The 23,257-nt window shown below is 35.4% G+C and overlaps 1 protein-coding gene and 1 long non-coding RNA gene across 8 annotated transcripts in view; one reads left to right on the plus strand and one right to left on the minus strand.

The window, feature by feature from the left end:
• Nucleotides 1-15,195, minus strand: part of LOC144300356 (uncharacterized) — a 30,402-nt gene extending 15,207 nt beyond the window's left edge. Inside the window, exons 1-3 of one of the 3 annotated variants that reach the window (XR_013366926.1) lie at nt 15,062-15,183; nt 14,802-14,862; nt 527-1,067 (exon numbers count right to left, since the gene is read on the minus strand). This is a non-coding gene — a long non-coding RNA (uncharacterized LOC144300356). Of the gene's footprint in view, nt 1-526; nt 1,068-14,801; nt 14,867-15,061 lie in introns of those variants that run through there. The other 2 variants (XR_013366927.1, XR_013366925.1) reach the window with 2 other exon arrangements.
• NBN (nibrin) overlaps nt 1-23,257 on the plus strand; it is a 62,086-nt gene that overhangs the window by 5,266 nt on the left and 33,563 nt on the right. For all 5 annotated transcript variants that reach the window (XM_077876314.1, XM_077876315.1, XM_077876317.1 and 2 more), the window contains exons 4-8: nt 223-382; nt 2,638-2,741; nt 12,336-12,453; nt 13,455-13,648; nt 19,589-19,686. In XM_077876314.1, the coding sequence (XP_077732440.1) occupies nt 223-382; nt 2,638-2,741; nt 12,336-12,453; nt 13,455-13,648; nt 19,589-19,686 (674 nt within the window). The remainder of the gene's footprint in view (nt 1-222; nt 383-2,637; nt 2,742-12,335; nt 12,454-13,454; nt 13,649-19,588; nt 19,687-23,257) is intronic.

Genomic DNA, 23,257 nt, shown 5'->3' on the forward strand with positions numbered 1-23,257 from the left:
TTTAATTCTACATAAGTGAACGTATAATGTTAACTTCAGTCATTGTTTTTTTTCTTAAGTGCAACTCAAGACTTAGGAAGTGATAATTTCATAAATTAGAAAGGGTAATACATAAGAATTAAAATAGCAGCATGTGATGTGAACTTGAAGTTTAAAGTACTATAAGATGCCATCTCTGGAGCTGTGATAGTATAATTTTATGTAACTTGTTCTCATTTACAGAGTAGAATATGAGCCTTTGGTTGCATGCTCTTCTTGTTTAGATGTTTCTGGGAAAACTGCTTTAAATCAAGCTATTTTGCAACTTGGAGGACTTACTGTAAGCAATTGGACAGAAGAATGTACTCATCTTGTCATGATATCAGTCAAAGTTACCATTAAAGTAGGTTAAATGCCTTGTTATTATGTTAAAATAAGTTTTGTGAATCTAAGCTTACTCACCAGCTCTACACATTGTTAAGGCCATTTATTTTAAAACTATCAGAGCTGTTAGATGTGGGTTTATATATGTCACATTAAATGTATACCATTTAGGCTAGAATGACTTTTCAGATAACCTGTTTATTATTTGAGACAAGCAAAAACATGTAAGATTATATCTCAGATTTTGATTTAGCATTTTAAAGATGATTTATGTTCTATTTTCACCAATAAGTTTACTACATGTGGAGTTGGTATCTTCAGTCTAAAAGCGAAGTGACTGAGGTTGACCGCCAGTCTCCAGAGTTAGCATCTCTAGTCCCTTCTATCAAGTTGTCTTCTACCAGTTCATCTCATGGTCTCATCCTCTCTTACTTCATCTCTTTTTGGTATAATGCCCTGATCACAAAGACTCTTTAAGTTCTTACAGTTTAATGTGTCTTTGCCATCCAGAGATACGTAGATATCTACCATTAGAAGATGCTGACTCTTCATTAAAACAGTGATATATTTTGGTATGTTTTCAGATTTTGCATCTTCATCAGACTTGGTTATATCCAAAGCTAATTGAAGAATGACATTGGGAGGTGATTCATCTCCTTTAAACAGGTTGACTGTAGATAGGTGAGATTGTTTTAAATTAATGTCTATAGTGAAAAGCAACAAATATTTAGATTCCTTTATTAGATGATACAGAAATCCTTTAATATCTAATAAGAATATGTGTATTATAGCTAAACAGGTATCCTAGAGAAAGGCTTCATTGAACCTCAAGTTAAACTTGTACGTCGGAGGGGTTATCTCTGATAAGGAGCAGGTTCTCTCTTTGCAAGGTTATGAAATTTATAAATTCAGCAGAGTGATTGGCCTCCTGAGTACTAATTTTTGCTAATAAACCAAAACGTCTATTTATTAGTTTATATTAGGGGTGCACCTTTATAGCAACCACATATTTATATGTGGACTCCAACACAATCCCCTTAAAGATACTAAAGTACTTGAGAAGTAAAATTTAAGTAATTATGCGCTTGTTGGGTGAATATGAAATAAGAGCAAAGGCAGTTAGATGGTCTTAAGAGATACTTTACTGAGTCGTGACAGACCTGGAACTAGTACCCATTCACCAGAGTATACACTATTCCAGTGACTGGGAGACAAATGGCGCAGGTATTAGAGTCACTGGATATATACTGACAACATTGCAGAGCAATCCTTTTTCAGTATATTTGATCAGTCATGTGCCAAAAAAGAAAGCCTAGTTATTATTTTTTTGGTTCATTTCCCAAAAGTACGGGTTACTTTATATTTTTTAAATCATTAAGTGTTAGAACCAAAAAGAAACCTAAGGAATATGCAGTTCCATTTTTATTTTTTGAAGAGGAAACTGAGTCATGGAGTAATTAAATCCATTACCCAAGATCCCAGGTATTGAAGCTTGCTCAGTCCGTTGTTAAATTCCACATCACTGCTTCCTGCCAGACGCCAGTTACTTCCCTCACGTTCGAGGTTGGTGTATTCAGATTCCAGTCTTGAGACACCTTAGGTTGTTTGCTCGTATTTAAGTAATACTCCATGTTATTAGAAGCATACTTAGAGATTCTTCAGTTGGGTTATTTCCATAGATTATGCTGAATCTTTATTTTCATCTCCAGTGGTGGTATTTTCTAATCTTTTTCAGATTTTGTGGTGTATTTTATTTGCTGTTTATAGCTTAGTTCACTTGTTACTTGAAGTTTCTCCACCCTCACCCCATAGTCTCTTTGTACTTCTTTTGAGCTTTTACTCCACCCCAAGCAGTTATTCTTTTATTTACTTTCTTAAAAATACTTTATTCCATACTTACAATCTGTTCAAAAGACATTTAGGCAGCAAAGATCTTACAGCTCACGTTTTTCTCTTTTTAACATGTTAAGAACTCTTAAATTGGAATACACTTTAAAATGGGCTTATGTTACCTTATTCTGCCCTCCCTAAAAGCAGTTTTTAAATTAATATTGTAATTGGTGGCTTCTTAAAATTAAGTGATTATATAGCATTGTGTATACTGAAACTAAACAGTGACCAAATACTGACTTCAATTTTATGGATTGTGGCTCCTTTATAAATTTAGAGAGATGAAAGGAAAAATGTCCCTTTATAGTCTCTAACTTAAAACTTTTCTTTAAAGAAAAGCTAGCAATGAGTGTTTATATTCACATATGTTTTTCTTCTTTCCAGACAATATGTGCACTCATTTGTGGACGTCCAATTGTAAAGCCAGAATATTTTACTGAATTTCTTAAAGCAGTTAAGGCCAATAAACAGCCTCCACAAATTGAAAGGTATATCCTGTATTTTTTTTAACATACCAATTTATTAAGATATAATAAAGGATACTAACCAACCACCAGATGAAGGATGCACAAGGCAAGGTATGGGGAAAAGGCAAGGAGCTTCATGTTCTCTCCAGGCAGGCCCCTCTCCCTGCACCTCCATGTGTTCACCAACTGGGAAGCTCCTATATCATGTATTTTAAATACAATATGACATACAGAATGTGTGATAGCACTGATTTTATTTAGGTCGATTCCCTCTTTAACGACCTTTTCAGGATGTGGTGTTCAGTTTAACAAACTGAGCCCCCAGATGCCCCCATATCTGCCAATATTTAAACAAAAAAAATCGAAGGACTGCACATGGCGCAGAGGTACCATCCAAAGGCCACATGTCCCATGGTGAGTATCATGCAATCAGGACCTCTGGAATTGTGTGATGCAGCCTTCCTGTTCTGGAGTCACATAGTCTCGGTCCAGAATATCAATAGCACTGTGGCCTTGGGAATGGAGTTTATTTCTTTTGAGCATCAGTTACCGCTTTTGAAAAATGAGACTAACACCTGTCCTGTGTTTTAAGTATTTAGTAGTTTTAGTAATTTTAAGTAATAGAGTGTACAAGGTCTGAGCATTTTGCTTGGCACTGTATTAGGTGCTTGTTAAAAGAAATGCTGCTAATTGCAATAATACCAGGTAAGATTCAAGTAGCTTTATGATGATGATGATGATGGTGGTGGTGGTGGTGATGATGATTTTATTTTATTTTATTTTATTTTATTTTATTTTATTTTATTTTATTTTATTTTATTTTTTTATTTTTTTTTATTTATTTTTTTTGGGATGATGATGATTTTAGATGCTCTGCTAAATTTGTGAATGACCAGACTAAGGGATCTTAGCTGCTGTATAGTATTTGTGATCCTTTGAAATAATATAATTTATGGTTGAGGAGGAAGATGTTTGGATTTTTATTTTCGAACTTAGTCAACTTAGCACAAGAACATGCTTGTTTAAAATATACCAATAAGTTACAGTCTATATGGCATAATAGGTAGACTGTGTGTTTATAAGCTCTTCTTAATCTCTATAGGACAGGGACGCCTGGGTGGCTCAGCGGTTGGGCATCTGCCTTTGGCTCAGGGTATGGTCCTGATCCCAGGATCGAGTCCTGTATCGGGCTCCCTCCAGGGAGCCTGCTTCTCCCTCTGCCTGTGTCTGCCTCTCTGTCTCTGTGTCTCTCATGAATGAATAAATAAAATCTTAAAAAAAAAAACAAAAAAAAAAAACCTCGATAGGACACCTTTGAATATCTGAGTGTTTAAAAATCTAAAGTGTCATGCAAGTTAAGAATCTTATTAATAGTTGTAAAATGCCATTAGTTGTCATAAACTATGTTGCCCAATGCTGGTTTTTTTTTTTTTTTTTTTTGAGGGGTGGGTGGGTACTCTTTATGCCTAATAATTTGTGTCTGCTTTTAAAAGTAACTGAAATTTTTCTTCTTGGGGAGGTTTATTTTTTTTTCTTTCATTTGGGAGGTTTTCTTCTTATGAAGCCTATTCATGGTTTTCCCAATAAACACCAATAAGTAATGATCCTTGATACAAATAAGAAGTGATTATTAATCCTATATTACTTGGGAGTGGAAGTGTCTGATAGGTTTTACCACTCGTGATGTATGTGTTATGGTCTTGAAGTTTTTAGAATTAGTCATTGATGTCTACTTATTGTTCAGATTCTCAGGTGTCTTTAACCTGGGTCTATTTTTGACTTTAGGTTTAGCATAAGTTTTTCTGGCTTCAATTTATGACTATATTAACTTAGATGACTACAATAAAACATCTCTACTGTAAGATTGTTTAGTAACTTCTAATTCAGTCTTAGCCATGAAAAGCATTTACACTAGCCCATGTTTGATCATGTCAACTGATAATTATATTTTAATATTTTTTTAAAGTAAGTATATTTTTGCCTTGATAGATTCATATGCTTATTGGAATCCATTTTGATATCCTTGTTGTCTTATTTGACTATATAACTATATAACTTCAACTATCAAATAGAAAAAGGATTAAATTTAAATGAGTAGCATGGGTTATGAAAGGTTTATGAAACAAATTGTGGTGGCTCCTTAACAAAATGTAACTACCTCTTCTCTTAGTTCTGAAAAAGCATTATTAGTGTATTTAAAATAAAAAGGATGTTTTTAATCTAAAAAAGTATAATTCTATTTAGTGCAATTGTGTCTTCATCTTTGCACTGTTACCAAAGAACAGGTTAAGACAGAGTTTAGCATGATTTGTGAGATCTCATTTGCCTATCCTGTCATCAGAATACCAATGTAGATGAAGTCATTTTTAGAAGACTCCATTTCAAAGTATTTATTTTGGTAACTTATACTTTATTAAAGGAAGTTCATTAAAATACTGTAGATTTTCTGGATGTAAAGAAATGATCCCTTAAAAAAGAAAAGGAGTTAACCTTTTATTTGAATTTTTGTAGTCTTATTTTATGGAGTGCTGTTTCAACTACTGAATTTCAAATAACAAGCATCATTGCTGGGAAAACACTGTTGGGAGAAAGTTAGTCTTTGCGTTCATATACAACGTGTCAAATGTGCCAAGAATGCTAGGCCCTTACTACCCTGTATACCTAGGCCATTTCTCGTGGTTTGTAGTGAGAAGCCTTGAGGGAAGAGTTAGTGTCCTTTTTGGGACAAAGAATAGACCTGCTTATAGCTTGCTGAGAAACTCCTCGATTCTCAAGTTCATTGTTCCTCTCTCCTGTAACACAGCCTGCTGTATGTACTTTCTATATCATCCCCACAGAACTTGGTCCAGGAGGAGATCGACTACAAATATGCTGAGGCTTGCCACTCACTTTGTCTCTGATGCAGGAGTCTTGTGTCTTCTGCCCACATCCAAGAAACAGGAATAGGCTAACTTATTGGCTTAAAATCAGATATCAGACCCAAGAGAAACATTAGCCTGAAACAATCTTAGTTTTTGGAGTTGACTGTATATAATCAATCAAAATTCAAGGCAAAGAAATGTAACATATAGCAGTTCTTTTCTTGGAGATAACCTTACGTATACAAGTTGTGGATGTCAATGTAATTTGGGCCTTTTAGAGATCAACGAAAGGAAATGCTATAATAAGTTCTTACATGAATCGTGAACATATGCCTGTAGGAGTGATGGAATAAATAGCTGTCCAGATGTTGGACAAATGAATATTGTGGCTTGAAATACAGTTTCCATTGCCAGAATTATACATAAGTTGAGAAGAATTCTGTATTTGGAAAATCTGGGGACAGAAATTAAGATGATGTGCTTTGAGTTTGATGAAATTTATTGAAGATGATATAAAGAATTTAAATAAAGTCATAGGGGATCCCTGGATGGCTCAGCAGTTTAGAACCTGCCTTCGGCCCAGGGCGTGATCCTGGGGTCCCGGGATCAAGTCCCACATCAGGCTCCCTGGATGGAGCCTGCTTCTCCCTCTGCCTGTGTCTCTGCTTCTCTCTCTCTCTCTCTCTCTCTGTGTGTCTCTCATGAATAAATAAATAAAATCTTTAAAAAAATAAAGTCATAAAACGTACATAAGTAAAGTCAACTAATTCTAGATTAAAATTTTAGAGAATTTGTGAATTATATGTACTAGTTGCTATATAATAAAACATTATTTGCAGCTCAAAGTTTCTGTAGAAGCATGCCAAAATGTTTCAATTTTTTCATTATAGAAATTAGAAATTATATTTGTGGTAGCCTAGTATTTAGGCATTGTACCTCTGACCTTGGTCTCTGCCAAGTTAATTGACTCTTTTCCAAATTTTTAACTAGCTATTAAATAACTGGAGCCTCAGAGATGCTTTAAAACTTGTAGAACATATTGCTTCAGAAATACTGATTTTTAGTGATGTTTTCCTCACATTTATTATTTCTTTTCTTGTTCTCCTCCTTATACTATTAAGGAAAAAAGGCTTATCTAAGTATATAAAGTTCAGAACATAGCATGCTACTTATCACTGTATAATCAATGATTTCATATATCATGTGTGTGATCTCACAAATCATATCTGACTCCAACATTTGGTTAGGTTCTTCACAGTACAGTGATGTATTTTTTTTTTTTTTGCAAGATCAGTCTTACTAGTCTTAACTGTAAAATTTACTTAACTGTCAAATTTACCACTGTTTTTAAAAGAAAACCAAAATATATTTTTTTAGTCCCAGAATTTTAATGCTCAAATCTGCATATGGGGGGAATAAAGAGATGTTTATACTTTCATCTACTTTTAATAGATGAATTTTTAATTTCTATTTTGTACAATCAAATATTTGTGAGTGCCTACCATGAATTGGGCAAGATAGACCTGAGGATACAGTGATGAGCCAAAAAGCATTACAGTTTCTGTCCTCATGGCACTTGGTAGAAAAGCCAAATACTAAAAATTACACACATTAAAGTTAGAACTCTGGTAGTGCCATCAAGGAAAACTAACGGTGTATTATCCTCCTATCTGTAGGAACCTGGTTCAAGGTTTAACAAATGTTCAGTCTTCATTGAACTAAACTAGAGTTGACTGTTCTCTGGGCACAGTAAACTATTATTTGTGACAAAATTAAAAATGACTCTTTTTAAGTGGTGTAGATAATTTAAAGATCACGTTCCATTGTCATTGGAAGGCAGTAAGACTCCCATCTACTCAGCCATATGTATGTGTTAAACACACATCGTTTTTTTGCTTAGAACTGGTTGCATCATCCAGTGTTACAGTACTATGTACACCAATTCATAAACTAGCCATTTGTGAGTGAAGTGATGCTTGCATTTCACACTGATAGAAGTGTGAAATATTGGAGAATTCTTGTCAAAAGGGAGAGAATAAAAGGCATTCAAAGAGATAACTAGAAATTTATCCTATGTATGAATTAGATATAATATTTACTAATTTTCTAGCATGAACTTTTATTATAGATTTAACTTTAATGGTTAAAATAGTTTCTACTATCCTCTGTGTCTTTAAAAATAAAATAAGCAGAATTGTAAAGTCAGTTATTTAGAAAATCAGATAACACAGTGGGCTGCATTTCACCCTATTGGCTAAGTCAGCTGTTTCCTGCAGATAACTCATTTACTTGAGATTACAAGTTCTAGGAATCACTGTCTTAGAATAGATGTACAATATCCACTGTAGAACGTTAAAACACGTGCATTTGTGGTTTAATCGGTTATCAAAACTTTTTAAAAATGTAATTGTTTAATCACAACTCGGCTAACTTTGTGAAATATGTATGCTGCCAAGGAGAAATATGAGGGGAAAAAAAATGTAAGGAAGTTAGTTCTAAAATGTGGGATGGTGATCCTCATGACCAAAATATTTTTACCATATTGGGTGTTGTTCTCTGTAGATGGTGAACTCTTGATTGTTTAGTGACTAATAGTCTAGGTTGTGAATTCCCCGTCGTACATTGTCTTCTCATCATCACTGTGATATATTAGTAATTTTTTAAATTAAAGTTTTTAGAGCAATTTTAGGTTCATACCAAAATCGAGAGGAAGTTATAGAAGCTTCCCATTTACCTCCTGTTTGCACACATGCAGTCCCCCCCCCCCAATTAGGGGTTTCCCCCATCAAAGTGTCATGAGCCTACACTGACCTCATAATCACCCAAAGTCCATAGTATACATTAGGGTTTACTCCTGGTGTTGTACATTCCATGGCTTTGGATAAAAACATAATACATATATCCATCATAGTATCATACCAAGTATTTTCACTGCCCTGAAAACCCTCTGTACCCTATTTATTGTTCCCACTCCCCCCAACTCCCAGCCACAACTGAACTTTCACTATTTCCATAGTTTTGCCTTTTCCAGAATTTCATACAGTTGAATTAAATAGTAGGTAGCCTTTTCAGAATGGCTTTTTTCACTTAGTAACTTGCATTTAAAATTCTCAACATTTTTCATGACTTGGTAGCTCGTTTCTTTTTAGCACTGAATAATATTCCATTGTTTGAATGTACTACGGTTTATCCATTCGCTTACCAAAGGACATTTCCATTGCTTCCACCTTGTGACAATTAAGAATAAAGCTGCTATTCACATCCATGTGCAGGTTTTAGTATGGACATAACTTTTTCAGCTCTTTTGGATAAATACCAGGGAGTGCATCATACAGTAAGAGTGTGTTTAGTTTTGTGAGAAAGTGCCAAACTGTCTTCCAAAGTGGCTTTATCGTTTCACATTCTCACCAGCAATGAATGAAAAGTTCTTATCACTTCACATTCTCACAAGCTTTGGTGGTGTTTGTGTTGTGGATTTTGGCCATTCTTATATATGTGTAACAGTGTCTAAGTGTTCTAATTTACATTTTTCTGATAACGTGATATCGAACATCTTCTGCTTATTTGCTATCTGTACATGTCTTTGGTGAGATAGCTGTTAAGATTTTGGCCCCTTTAAAAAAAATTCTGTATTTAAATTCAATTTAGGTAACATATGGTGTATTACTACTTTTGGGGGTTGAAGTTAGTGATGCATCAGCTGCATATAACGCCCAGTGCTCATTCCATCAAGTGTCCTTAATGCCCATCACTCAATCACCCCATCCCCCCACCCGCCTCCCCTCCAGCAGCCCTGTTTCGTATACTTGAGTCTTTTATGATTTGCTTCTTTCTCTGTTTTTATCTTATTTTTCCTTTTCTTCCCCTAAGTTCATCTATTTTGTTTCTTAAATTCCACATGTGAATGAGATTATATGGTAGTTTTTCTCTGACTGATTCATTTCACTTAGCATAATACTCTCTAGTTCCATCCACATTATTACAAATGGCAAGACTTCATTTTTTGGGGTGGTTGAGTAATATTCCAGTGTGTGTGTGTGTGTGTGTGTATCACATCTTTATCCATTCATCTTTCAGTGGACATCTGAGCTCTTTTCATATTTTAGCTATTAGGGACATTGCTGCTGTAAATATTGGGGGGTTCATGTGTCCCTTCAAATTACTATTTTTGTATCCCTTGGATAAATACCTAGTAGTGTAATTGTGGGTTGTAGGGCAGTTCTGTTTTTAACTTTTTGAGAAATTCTGTACTTTTTCCAGACTGGCCATACCAATTTGTATTCCCACTAACAGTGTAAGAGAGTTTCCCATTCTCTGTATCCTTGCCAAAATCCGTTGTTTCCTGACTTGTTAATTTTTGCCATTCTGATCAGTGTGAGGTAATATCATTGTGGTTTTGATTTGTGTTTCCCTGAAGAGGAGTGATGTGTCTGTTAGGCATTTGTATGTTTTCTTGCAGAAATGTCTGTTCATGTCCTCTGCTCATTTCTTGACTGGATTTTTTAGTTTTGGGGTATTGAGTTTGATAAGTTCTTTATTGATTTTGGATATTAGCCATTTATCTGATAATTGCAAATATCTTCTCCTATTCCATGGGTTGCTTTTAGTTTTGTTGTTTCCTTTGATGTGCAAAAGCTTTTTTTCCTGATGAAGTCCTAATAGTTCATTTTTGCTTTTGTTTCCCTTGCTTCTGGAGATGTGTCTAGCAAGAAGCTGCTTCAGGATTTTGGCCCATTCTTTAATCAGGTTGTTTGTTTTCTTACTTTTGGAGAGTTCTTTGTGTATTTTGGGTAACAGTCCTTTATCAGATGTGTGTTTTGCAAATATTTTCCCCCAGTCTCTGGTACATCATCTCATTTTCTTGACATTGTCCTTCACAGAGCAGAAGTCTTAATCTTTTTTTTTTTTAGAAGTTTTAAATTTTAATGAAGTTTATTTAGCATATCATTTACTTCATTCATAGATCATGCCTGTTGCTGTATCTGAAAAGTCACTGCCATAGCGAAGGTCATCTAGATTTTTGTCTGTTATTTTCTAGCAGTTTTATAGTTTAGCACTTTACTTTAGGTCTGTGACCATTTTGAGTTAATTTTTGTGAAGGCTGTAAGCTCTGCATCCAGATTCTATTTTTGCCTGTGAACGCCCAATATCCAGTAGCATCATCATTTGGTGAAAAGACTATCTAAGCTCCATTGTACTGCCTTTGTTCCTTTGTTAAAGATCACTTGACTGTGTTTATGTTAGTCTATTTCTGGGCTCTTTATTCTCTTTTGTGTGTTTTTTCATAATACCAGATTCTCTTGATTACTGTAGCTTTATAATAAATCTTGGGTAGTACTAGTACTCCAACTTTGTTCTTCCTTAATATTGTGTTGGCTGTTCTGGATCTTTTGCCTCCCCATATAAACATTAGAATCTGTCATTTTCCACAAAATAACTTGCTGGGAGTTTTATTGGAATTACATTTAATCTATAGATCAAGTTGGGAAGAACTGACACCTTGACAATATTGAGTCTTCTTATCCATGAGCATATTTAGTAATTAGTAATTTTTACTTGAAGGTAGAGAGTTAAGCTGACAGACTGATCAGTTATAAATTGTTGTAGCAAAATATTTAATTATATAGAAAGTTGAAACTGGACTGATATAAGGCTTGAGAATTATTTGTTGATATAGTGTCTCTATTTTCTTTTTTTCCCTCATTTTTATGAGAGAGAGAAAGAATCCCAAGCAGGCTCCACACCCAGGATGGAGCCTGATGTCCCACAACCCCGAGATCCTGACCTGAGCTGAAATCAAGAGTCACATGCTTAACAAACTGAGCCACATAGGTGCCCCCAGAAGATTGTGTATGTGTGTGTTTTAAAGATTTTTATTTATTTATTCATGAGAGAGAGAGAGCGAGAGAGGCAGAGACACAGGCAGAGGGAGAAGCAGGCTCCACACAGGGAGTCCGACGTGGGACTCGATCCCGGGTCTCCAGGATCACGCCCGGGCTGAAGGCAGGCGCTAAACCGCTGAGCCACCCAGGGATCCCCAAGATTGTGTTTTTTAATCTCACTTTGGAAATTTTATTTAAACTGACAAAATATTTTAAGTTTTAAAATTGCCTGAGCTTGGGATGCCTGGATGGCTCAGCAGCTGAGCATCTGATTTCAGCCCAAGGCGTGATTCCGCAGTCCCCGGATCGAGTCCCACGTCGGGCTCCCTGCATGGAACCTGCTTCTCCCTCTGCCTGTGTCTCTGCCTCTCTCTCTGTGTCTCATGAATAAATCGATCAATCAGTCAATCTTAAAAAAAAATTTTCCTGGGCTTCTCCAAAGGAATGTTTTTTCCCAAAGGGGTTTTTAATAAAACACTTAATAGTAGTTTGCAGAATTGGATGTGAACATAACACTCCTTGATTCCCAGGAAGTGTAAGATGCCAATAGAAATTGATCTTTATGGACTCTGTCTCAGCCTTTTAAAATTCACATAACTTGTTTGATTCATGTATATTAAATCATATTTTAGGATTGTCTGCTCTTGGATTATATTTTTTCAGAAAATAAGGAACAGCTATGCTTTTTTATATGGCACCTGCCACCATTTTGTCTCTGAAAAAAAATGCTTTCTTTTAAAAAAATAATAATTCAATGATGTTACAGAAATTAAAGCTTCCGGTGTCTAGATAGCTATTCTATTTATAAATTTAACAGTATGCATACAAAACAATATATAATTAGAATATACTTTTAATTTCTTTTTTAACAGTTATTACCCACCTATTGATGAACCAGCTATTGGAAATAAAAACATTGATCTGTCAGGACGACAGGAAAGAAAGCAAATCTTCAGAGGGAAAATGTTTGTATTTCTAAATGCCAAACAGGTAATGTTATGAGAAGAATTTTCCTAATGAAGACATAAACAAGGATAAATTAATACTGTTATCAACTGTTAATGCATATTTTTTGAGATTTTGTATAGAAGTGAGAAGTGAAAAACTGTCTAGGCACTAAGACTTGTCCAGTATTCACGTATATGAGATTTTTTTGACATATGTTAATTGGCCAATTAAGTTTCTATAAATATGTGGGTTGAGGGGGTGGGGACAGAAAACTGATTTAAGTCTTTACTTGGTCATTTAGTAGCTGTTGAATGTCTTCAGTGTACCAAAATGGGGATTCAAGGAGCTTATGTTGTAGGTGGACAGTGCAAGCAAGCCCACAGTTAGAGCCTCGTTCATTATGATAAGGAAGGGCAAACAATGTAACAATCCCAGGGCTGCCAAGATACCTGGTGAACTGGGGATTCTCTGAGTGGAAGCTCAGATTGTCTTCTAAAAAGTAGAACAAGTTCTGTTTCAACTCTACTTTTATTTTACTTCCCTAATACAAGCGAATGGATAAAGAAGATGTGATACACACACATATATGTTATGGAATACTATTCAGCCATAAAAAAGAATGAAATCTTGCCATTTATAGTGATGTGGATGGAACTAGAATATAATGCTAAGTGAAATAAGTGAGTCAGAGAAAGACAAATACCATATTATTTCACTCATATGTGGAATCTAAGAAACAAAACAAATGAGCAAATAGAAGAAAAAGAGAGACAAACCATGGAACAGATTCTTAACTGTAGAGAACAAACTGATGGTTACCAGAGGGGGAGTTTGCAGGGTATGGGGGAAGTAGGTGATGGGGACTAAGGAGTGTATTTGTGATGGGCACTGGGTGATCTATGGAAGTATTGAATTATCATATTGTACACCTGAAACTAATATAACACCGTTAACTATACTGGAATTAAATTTAAAAGAATGAACTGAAGGAATGAATTGTGCCTATTTCATTATATTTTTTCTGTTTTTTGTTTGTTTTTTAGTATAAGAAGTTAAGTTCAGCAGTTATTTTTGGAGGAGGAGATGCTAGGTTGATAACAGAAGAAAATAAAGAAGAATATAGTTTCTTTTCAGCTCCTGGAATTTGTGTTGTTGATGTAGGAATAACAAATTCACAAACTCTAATTCCTGACTCTCAGAAAAAATGGATTCACTCAATTATGGATAAGCTGCAAAGGTACAGAATTATCTTAATTATTTTAAAAAAGGCAATTTTATATGTAACTTTTGTATTTTACTGAATTTGATATAAAAAGATATACAAGAGTTACAAACATTTTGTTATGTATGGTACTTGGAAATTTATTGTGCGTTAGTGTGCTAGAAGTACAGCATCCTTATCTGTGACAAAGTTCAAATGTAAGATTTTTTCCTGAAACTGCCTACAGCTGGAATATATTTGTTCCTTGGTGATTATTACCATTAGGAATGCATATAACATTTTTCAGCCCTGTCACATAGGCTGTCATTCAAAAGCAAGAAAAAATGTCATATATCCAAGAATAGGATTTGTAGTGAGGAGACAATGTGAAAGAGCTAAACAAAGGGTTTTTGTCCTAAAGTCTTCATTGGTGTTAATAATCTTAATTTTTTTGTTTTTTAAAGTTTTATTTATTCATGAGAGAGAGAGAGAGAGAGGCAGAGACACAGGCAGAAGGAGAAGCAGGCTTCCTGCTGGGAGCCTGATGCAGGACTTGATCCCAGGACCCTGAGATCACGTCCTGAGCCAAAGGGAGACTCTGAGCCACCCAGACATCCCTAATCTTAACATTTTTTGAGGCTAACAAGTATTATAAAATGTTAGGTTTGCAGTCTGCTGGCCAAATTTCTGTTCACCTATCATAAATAAGTAGAGTATTTATGTCTCAAAAGTCCAGAAAGGAAAAAAAATGAGTGGGAAGTATCAGAAAGGGAGACAGAACATGAAAGATTCCTAACTCTGGGAAACGAACTAGGGGTGCTGGAAGGGGAGGTGGGCAGGGGGTGGGGGTGACTGGGTGATGGGCACTGAGGTGGGCACTTGATGGGATGAGCACTGGGTGTTATTCTATATGTTGGCAAATTGAACACCCATAAAAAATAAATTTATTAAAAAAAAGTCCATAGCTGTTTCCCTACAATATTCATTTTTCCTCTCCCAATAGTCTTACTGAACATGAAGATTGCTCTTGTTTTATTTTATATATTTGCTAAAACAAAAAATAAAATTTTAGTCTTCTGTCCCATAGATATTTTCCTTAATGGGGATGTATTAACTACTACAAAGAGAAAATATCTGTGTAACAAAGTAATATCTTACTTATATCCAGAATTTATTATGGTTCTCTTACCTGTTAGGCACCGGAATATAATAGTTATGGCAGCTATGGTCCCTGCCACCACTGGAGCTTACTGTCTAGAGGGAGAGGCAGATAAAGATGAGTAAACAGATAATTACAAATATGCAAAAGGGAAGCAGAATAACAGGGAAAAGGGAAGAAGTTTATTCTTAATAGAATAAAGAAAAGAAGGCCTCTTTTAGACAACATTTTACCTGTGACCGGTCTTTGAAAGAACCAAGCAAAATAAGAGCAGTGAAAGCTCCACTTACGTCGTACTGTATCACGATATCATCGTGAGCAGATCCTGTTCCAGGAGTTTCATGTATATAAAGACATTCGTCCTCACACAGCTCTGTGTATTATTTACTGTTATGGTAACCACGGTGCAGATAGGACAAAAGGGATAGAACACAGGGAGTGAGCAAGAGAGCCAGAATGTGACCCCAGGCAATCTGGTTACACAGTCTCTGCTTTTCACCCTTACATCTCACTGCCCTTCAGCATATACCATGATCACGAGGTAAGAAAGTAGCCAGAGTGCAAAGTTGATCAGAGGCTGGTGGCTTCATCGTGAGATATCATTTGGTTCTGTAGTCTTTGGCCCCATTACAACTTGTTTTTTGGGGGAGGGCAGTCTTTGAGAAAGACTATCACTTAAGATAACACGTATCTACTTCGTCCAAGCCACTGATAGTCATTGGAGGTGCAGGTAGGTCAAGCAATTGGCCACTAAAGCCAGCTAGCTGCTGACTGAATTTTGGACAACACACCTTTAGCATTATCTAAGAAGTATGGGTATAGGATATCAGGGGTTACAATTAAATGTCTTCTGAAGAAAATTCAAAAGTGTAAGAGGACGATGTTGCTAAGATATTTTCCCAACATCTTAGCTCAAGTGTGGGAATTCTTCCTGTTAATTTATTTTCTCTTTATTTTCCTCCTTCTTTGCCTTCCCTCTCTTCATCTGTTTCACAGTTTTGCACAAAATAGGATGAATGATATTCCTTGGTTCATGATACACTGTCATCATTGAACCATAACAATACACACTAATTTTGTTCACTAGTGAAGTAGTTATTTTAAGTTATATAATAAATGTGTGAGAAGCTACTCCTAAAATGCAGGCTGGATACTTAAAAATACCTACCTCTGTGTTACCCCTAGCCCAGGCTCCTCCTACATAGAATAACATTCATCCGGAATCCTTTGCTTATCATTTACTTACTTACTTTTACATATAGTTTTATTGTTTCTTTATTTCTAAAATATGTGTGCATATGTTCTAATTGTTTTAACTTTATAACCTGGTCTTCATACTACTATGTAATCTTTGGGGATTTTTCCCACATAATGATACATTACTGATAAGAATTCATTCATTTTGTTACATGTTACTGTAATTAATGCGTTTTGATGGTAAAATATATTTCATTGTGTGAATATACCACAGTTTGTTGATTCCACATTGAAAAAAATCTTCTTTCTGGTTTTTATTATCGTAAACATTGTTACTGAGATCATTTTTGTGCATTTCCTGGTTGTACTCAATATTCTTCTTAGGGTTAGAACTGCTGGGTCATAGGTTATATGAATATTCAACCTCTGGAGTTAGTATCAAACTGTTCCACCTTATAGTCCTCCCCCCACAGTATGTAAGAGATTAAATAGATGCACACTGTTTTCCACACTTGGTATGGTTAGACTTTACCATTTTTGTTAATTGAATGGATATACAATCCTATCCTGTGATTTTCATTTCTATTTTTCTCATTACCGGTGATGCTTAACATTTCTTCTGATACTTCCTGAACGTCTGTTTTTCTTGTTCTGAAATATCTGCTCATGTCTTTTACCCAGTTTTCTATCACTATAATTGTATTTTTTTAATATGAATTTCCCAGTTTTTGTGTGAGTGTGTGTGTTAGTTTTGACCATTTTATCACATGGGTTGGTTCATAAATTTATCACCTTAGTCAAGATACAGACAATTCCTTCACCACAAGGATCCTTCCTGTTGTTCTTTTAAAACCACACCTACTTCCCTTCCTCCCTCCCCACCTCCAACTTCCTGTCCCCGAATCCTGGCAAGCCACTAATCTATTCTCCATTTTTAAAATTTTATCTTTTAAAATAATGTATAAATGAAACGATAGCATATACACCTTAGGACTGGTTTTCTCATTCAGTATAATTCCTTGGAGATCCATCTAAGTTGTGTGTATCAGTTGTTTATCCTTTTTTATTGTTGAGTAGTAGTATGTGTATATATGTGTTCACTACAATTTGTTGAGTAATTCTTCCATTGAAGGAAATCTGCATTTTTTCAATTTTTATTATGAATAACACCTCTAAACATGCATGTACAAGTTTCTTTGTGAATGTAAGTTTTCATTTCCTTGGGATACATGCCCAAGAGTGTAACAATTCCTGGTTCATATGGTAGTTGTATATTTTCTACTAGAAGTTCTTTATATTTCTCTCTATTAATTCTTTTTTCACTTGTATGTATTGCAGAATCTTTTACCACTTTGTAATGTTTTACTGTATGATACATGAAATCATTTAATTTTATTATTATTTTTTAAATATTTTATTTATTTATTCATGACAGAGAGAGAGAGAGAGAGAGGCAGAGACACAGGCAGAGGAAGGAGCAGGCTCCATGCAGGGAACCCGACGTGGGACTTGATCCTGGGTCTCTAGGATCAGGCCCCGGGCCGAAGGCGGCACTAAACCGTTGGGCCACTGGGGCTGCCCTCATTTAATTTTAATATACTAAAAACTTTCTTAGTACTTTTTATATTTTAAGAAGTCTTTTTCTATTCATAGATTAAAAAGATGTTCACCTATATTTTTTACTAATTTGTTGCTAGTGTTTTGATATTTTGTGTTTGAAATTTGCTTTTAATCTTTTTGGAATGGATTCTATTTTATACCAAAGTTCCATATGTACATAGGACTGTTTTTGGCTATACTGTATTCCATTGGTCAATATGTCTTTATACCAATACCACATTTACCAAATTGTCTTAATTATTGTGACTTCAATGAAGTCCTCATATCTGGTATGGCAAATGTCTTTGCTCTTCTTTAGAAGCAACCTGTCTGTTTTTTACTCTTTATTTTTGCATATACATTTTAGAATCATCTTTTCAAAAACCCTATTGGGATTTTTATTAGGACTTCCATTGAATTCACAAATCAGTTTAGGGAAAATTAACAATTTTTATAATTTCCCTCTAAAGATCTTGAGTTCCTTTTATTAGATTTATTCCTAGGTACTACATATTCTGTGGTAGATATTGTATGCTGGTAGGTAGAGTATAAATAGATAATATTCTCTCTTTAATTACATTTTCTAGTTTATTGTTGGTGTATCTAAATTTAGAAGACATTTAGATATTAATCTTACATCCTACCATCGTGTTTGCTTCCCCTTTTATTTTTAATGTATCTATAGTCCTTTTTTTTAAATGAAAATCATTATAAATAATGTTTCTATCCTGTTTTTTAATCCTTGTACCTCTTATGTTTCTTTTTCCCTCTGCCTTTCTGTTTTGTACCTACTGGGACGTTTAGAGCAGTGTTGTATAGAGGTCGTATTAGTAGCCACATTTATCTCACTATTGACTTTATTATTTTTTAAGATTATATTTATTAATGAGAAACACAGAGAGAGAGGCAGAAATATAGGCAGAGGGAGAAGCAGGCTCCCTGTGGGGAGCCTGATGTGCGACTTGATCCCAGGATCCCAGGATCATGACCTAAACCAAAGGCAGAGGCTCAAACACTGAGACCCCAGGTGCCCCTCACTATTGACTTTAAAAGGATGTGTTTCCCCGTTTAGGATAATGTAATTATCTGTATAACATTATTGCATATTACAAAATATTTCTATTTTATGGAACCAATCTTTATAACTAATTTACATAATATATTTACAGTTTCAAAAAAGATAATATGCCAATTTTGAATTGCTTGAATTATAAATAGGTATATGTGATCACTTGATTATGATACTATAAAAATATATTTTAATATAGTACTATCATGTAACTGTATGTATAGTTGTTCTATTACATTAATCCAGGACATAGAAAAAACAAACGTTAAGCATTTGAGAAAGACCTTTTAAACTACTACAACCACTTAAAACATCTTTACAATAAGTATTAAAAAGAGTTTTGTAGTTTTTAAAGTCTGAGGTGTAGTTTTATGTAGCAGTGTTATTAAATTGTCTTTGTTTCATTCACATAATAGAAAACAGAAGGTAGTTCACTATAAGATTCCTTTAAGGAGAAGATTCCTTAATGCATGTAAATTTGTAAAATGATTTTATTTCCTAAACTTAAAATTACAAAACATGTATAGATAGAGCTTATGATATGTCTTTATACTTTCTCCTTCCTTTCCTTTCTCTTCCCTTCTCTTTTAAGTTTTATCTTTGGATCCCAGTAATAGATTTACTTATAAAAATGTATTTTATTGCCTCATCTGGTATTACTGTTTTCTTACTCTGAAAATTATAGAATTTCAGGAATGGAAGGCTCTATCTCCTTTATTTTAGGCCTTTATTTTACAGATAAGATGACTGAATTGCTAAAGAGTGGTGGACTTGCCCAATATAAAACCTTGCCCCCCAGGACACCAGTGCTCCATGTATTTGTAATTTTCTCCATATCATAAAATTGTGTTATCTCTTTGGGGAAGGAATAAAAAGATTCAACTTGACGTCACCTTAATAAAAGTTGTTAGTTTTAATATATTATCATACTTAAACTATTTTATTCTCTTAGGCAGGGGCTTAGACCTATTCCTGAAGCAGAAATTGGATTGGCAGTCATTTTCATGACTACAGAGAGTTACTGTAATCCTCGGGGCCAGCCTGATACAGGTAAATAAAGCATTATTTTATTGATTCTTTAGCAACTTTATTTGTAACTTGGTGATAGGCTGCGTATGCACATTGCTCTGTACTTGTCAGGGATGACCATTTTCACCATCTTTTAAAACTCATCTATTCATTCATTTATTTATTTGATAAGTATTTGTGGCTGCCTTATACTACTGGGCACTGTTTCTTTTCTTTTCTTTTTTATGACAATTTTATTTTCATTTATTTTTTATTACATTTTTTAAAATTTAAATTCAATTTGCCAACATATAATATAATACCCAGTGCTCATCCCATCAAGTGCTGGGCACTGTTTCTAAAGAAGTGCTGAAGAAACTGGTAAATCAAGTAAAAAAAGATCACTGTTACTGTAAACTTTATATGCTAAAGGTCAGGATTCAAACAGTTGACAGGCAAACAATCTGATAAGTTCAATTAAAGCCAAGCACCAAGAGAAAGCTAAGTCAAGACCTGAAATTCTTCTTGTGCAGCTTCTGCTCAAGAAGTCTGCTGCCATCCCCTCTTACAGCCACTGCCACACTTGAACCTTCCATTGTTTTCCTTTCCTGAGGGCTGTTACAATGGTGTCCAGTCCTGCGTCTTCACTCATTTCTACAGTTAGCATTTCACTTTCCCAGTATAATCATCTTTCTTTCTTTCTTTTTTTTTAAAAGATTTTATTTATTTATTCATGACAGACACAGAGAGAGAGGCAGAGACATAGCAGAGGGAGAAGCTGGCTCCTCGCATGGAGCTTGATGTGGGACTCGATCCTAGAACCCCAGGATCATGCTCTGAGCCGAAGGCAGACGCTCAACCGCTGAGCCACCCAGACGTCCCTATAATCATCTTTTCTTAAAACCTTTTACTAGGGGATCCCTGGGTGGCGCAGCGGTTTGGCGCCTGCCTTTGGCCCAGGGCGCGATCCTGGAGACCCGGGATCGAATCCCACATCGGGCTCCCGGTGCATGGAGCCTGCTTCTTCCTCTGCCTGTGTCTCTGCCTCTCTCTCTCTCTCTGTGACTATCATAAATAAAAAAAAAAAAAAAAAAAAAAAAAAAAAACCTTTTACTAATTATTAATCATTATTTATGAAATAAAACCCTAAGCTCCTTGTCCAGAGTTCTGAGCCTTCAACAATTTAGCTAAAGCCTTTCTCCTCCCAGCCTCGTTAAAAAAAAAAAAAATATATATATATATATATATATATCCCTATGATTTATATGTGTTATTAAAAAATATATATATGTATCTCCCTACAGTTCATATGTGCTATATTATTTAGTTTCCACACTCCTCAGTCTTGCTCATCATGGTCCCTATTCTAGAATGCCAACGCTGCTCTTCAAAATTTGACTCATTCTGCAGATACTTAACTTCTTTCATGAAATTTTTCTAAGTTGTTTTTTCTCCAGTGACTGTCCTCCAAGTCAAAATTGTTCTGTTTTCTATACTCCAGTAACTTGTTTTTGCATTCCAGTTAGATTTTTTTTCCTACTTTGAAATAGAACTAGTTGTTTCCATGCCTCTTTCAGCCACTAGATTGATTATAAGCTCCAATTAATTTTGGATTCCCTGACAGCACCAAGCATAGTACTTATTTGTAGTAGGTATGAATATATTTACTTAATTAAACTAAATTATTGACACACAGGATTATCTTGGCCGCTGTGGAGCAACAAAGTTTTATCATCCACTGTGGGAAATGTGTTTATAGGCCAAAAGGTAAGCCACCTCGTAAGGCTGAGAACAGTTAAGGTTCCATAAATAATTCATGGCCAAGGCAATTCTAAAATTTGTGTTTTCTTTTCTATTATTTTATATAGAAACAGGGTCATGAGTAAAAATCAACACTTTATTTTATTTTATTTACTTTTTATTTTTTATTTTTTTATTGGAGTTCAATTTGCCAACATAGAGCATAACACCCAGTGCTCATCCCATCAAGTGCCCCCCTCAGTGTCCATCACCCAGTCACCCCCACCCCCGCCCACCTCCACCTCCCTTTCCACCACCCCTTGTTCGTTTCCCAGAGTTAGGAGTCTCTCATGTTCTGTCTCCCTCTCTGATATTTCCCACTCATTTTTTCTCCTTTCCCCTTTATTCCCTTTCACTATTTTTTATATTCCCGAAATGAATGAGACCATATAATGTTTGTCCCTCTCCGATGGATTTATTTCACTCAGCATAATACCCTCCAGTTCCATCCACGTCAAAGCAAATGGTGAGTATTTGTCGTTTCTAATGGCTGAGGAATATTCCATTGTATACATAGACCACAGCTTCTTTATCCATTCATCTTTCGATGGACACCGAGGCTCCTTCCACAGTTGGGCTACTGTGGACATTGCTGCTACAAACATTGGGGTGCAGGTGTCCTGGTGTTTCACTGCATCTGAATCTTACTGCACGGCAATTGTCGTAGGGCAGATCTAATTTTAACTCTTTGAGGAACCTCCACACAGTTTTCCAGAGTGGCTGCACCAGGTCACATTCCCACCAACAGTGCAAGAGGGTTCCCCTTTCTCCACATCCTCTCCAACATTTGTTCTTTCCCGCCTTGTTAATTTTCCCCATTCTCACTGGTGTGAGGTGGGATCTCATTGTGGTTTTGATTTGTATTTCCCTGATGGCAAGTGATGCGGAGCATTTTCTCATGTGCGTGTTGGCCATGTCTATGTCTTCCTCTGTGAGATTCTGTTCATGTGTTTTGCCCATTTCATGATTGGATTGTTTGTTTCTTTGGTGTTGAGTTTAATAAGTTCTTTATAGATCTTGGAAACTAGCCCTTTATCTGATACGTCATTTGCAAATATCTTCTCCCATTCTGTAGGTTGTCTTTTAGTTTTGTTGACTGTATCCTTTGCTGTGCAAAAGCTTCTTATCTTGATGAAGTCCCAATAGTTCATTTTTGCTTTTGTTTCTCTTGCCTTCGTGGATGTATCTTGCAAGAAGTTACTGTGGCCGAGTTCAAAAAGGGTGTTGCCTGTGTTCTCCTCTAGGATTTTGATGGAATCTTGTCTCACATTTAGATCTTTCATCCATTCTGAGTTTATCTTTGTGTATGGTGAAAGAGAGTGGTCTAGTTTCATTCTTCTGACTGTGGATGTCCAATTTTCCCAGCACCATTTATTGAAGAGACTGTCTTTTTTCCAGTGGATAGTCTTTCCTCCTTTGTCGAATATTTGTTGACCATAACGTTGATGGTCCACTTCTAGATTCTCTATTCTGTTCCACTGATCTATGTGTCTGTTTTTGTGCCGGTACCACACTGTCTTGATGACCACAGCTTTGTAGTACAACCCAAAATCTGGCATTGTGATGCCCCCAGCTATGGTTTTCTTTTTTAAAATTCCCCTGGCTATTCGGGGTCTTTTCTGATTCCACACAAATCTTAAAATAATTTGTTCTAACTCTCTGAAGAAAGTCCATGGTATTTTGATAGGGATTGCATTAAACGTGTAAATTGCCCTGGGTAACATTGACATTTTCACAATATTAATTCTGCCAATCCATGAGCATGGAATATTTTTCCATCTCTTTGTGTCTTCCTCAATTTCTTTCAGAAGTG

This window comes from Canis aureus, chromosome 28 (assembly GCF_053574225.1).
Source record: "Canis aureus isolate CA01 chromosome 28, VMU_Caureus_v.1.0, whole genome shotgun sequence".
Classification (NCBI taxonomy): domain Eukaryota; kingdom Metazoa; phylum Chordata; class Mammalia; order Carnivora; family Canidae; genus Canis; species Canis aureus.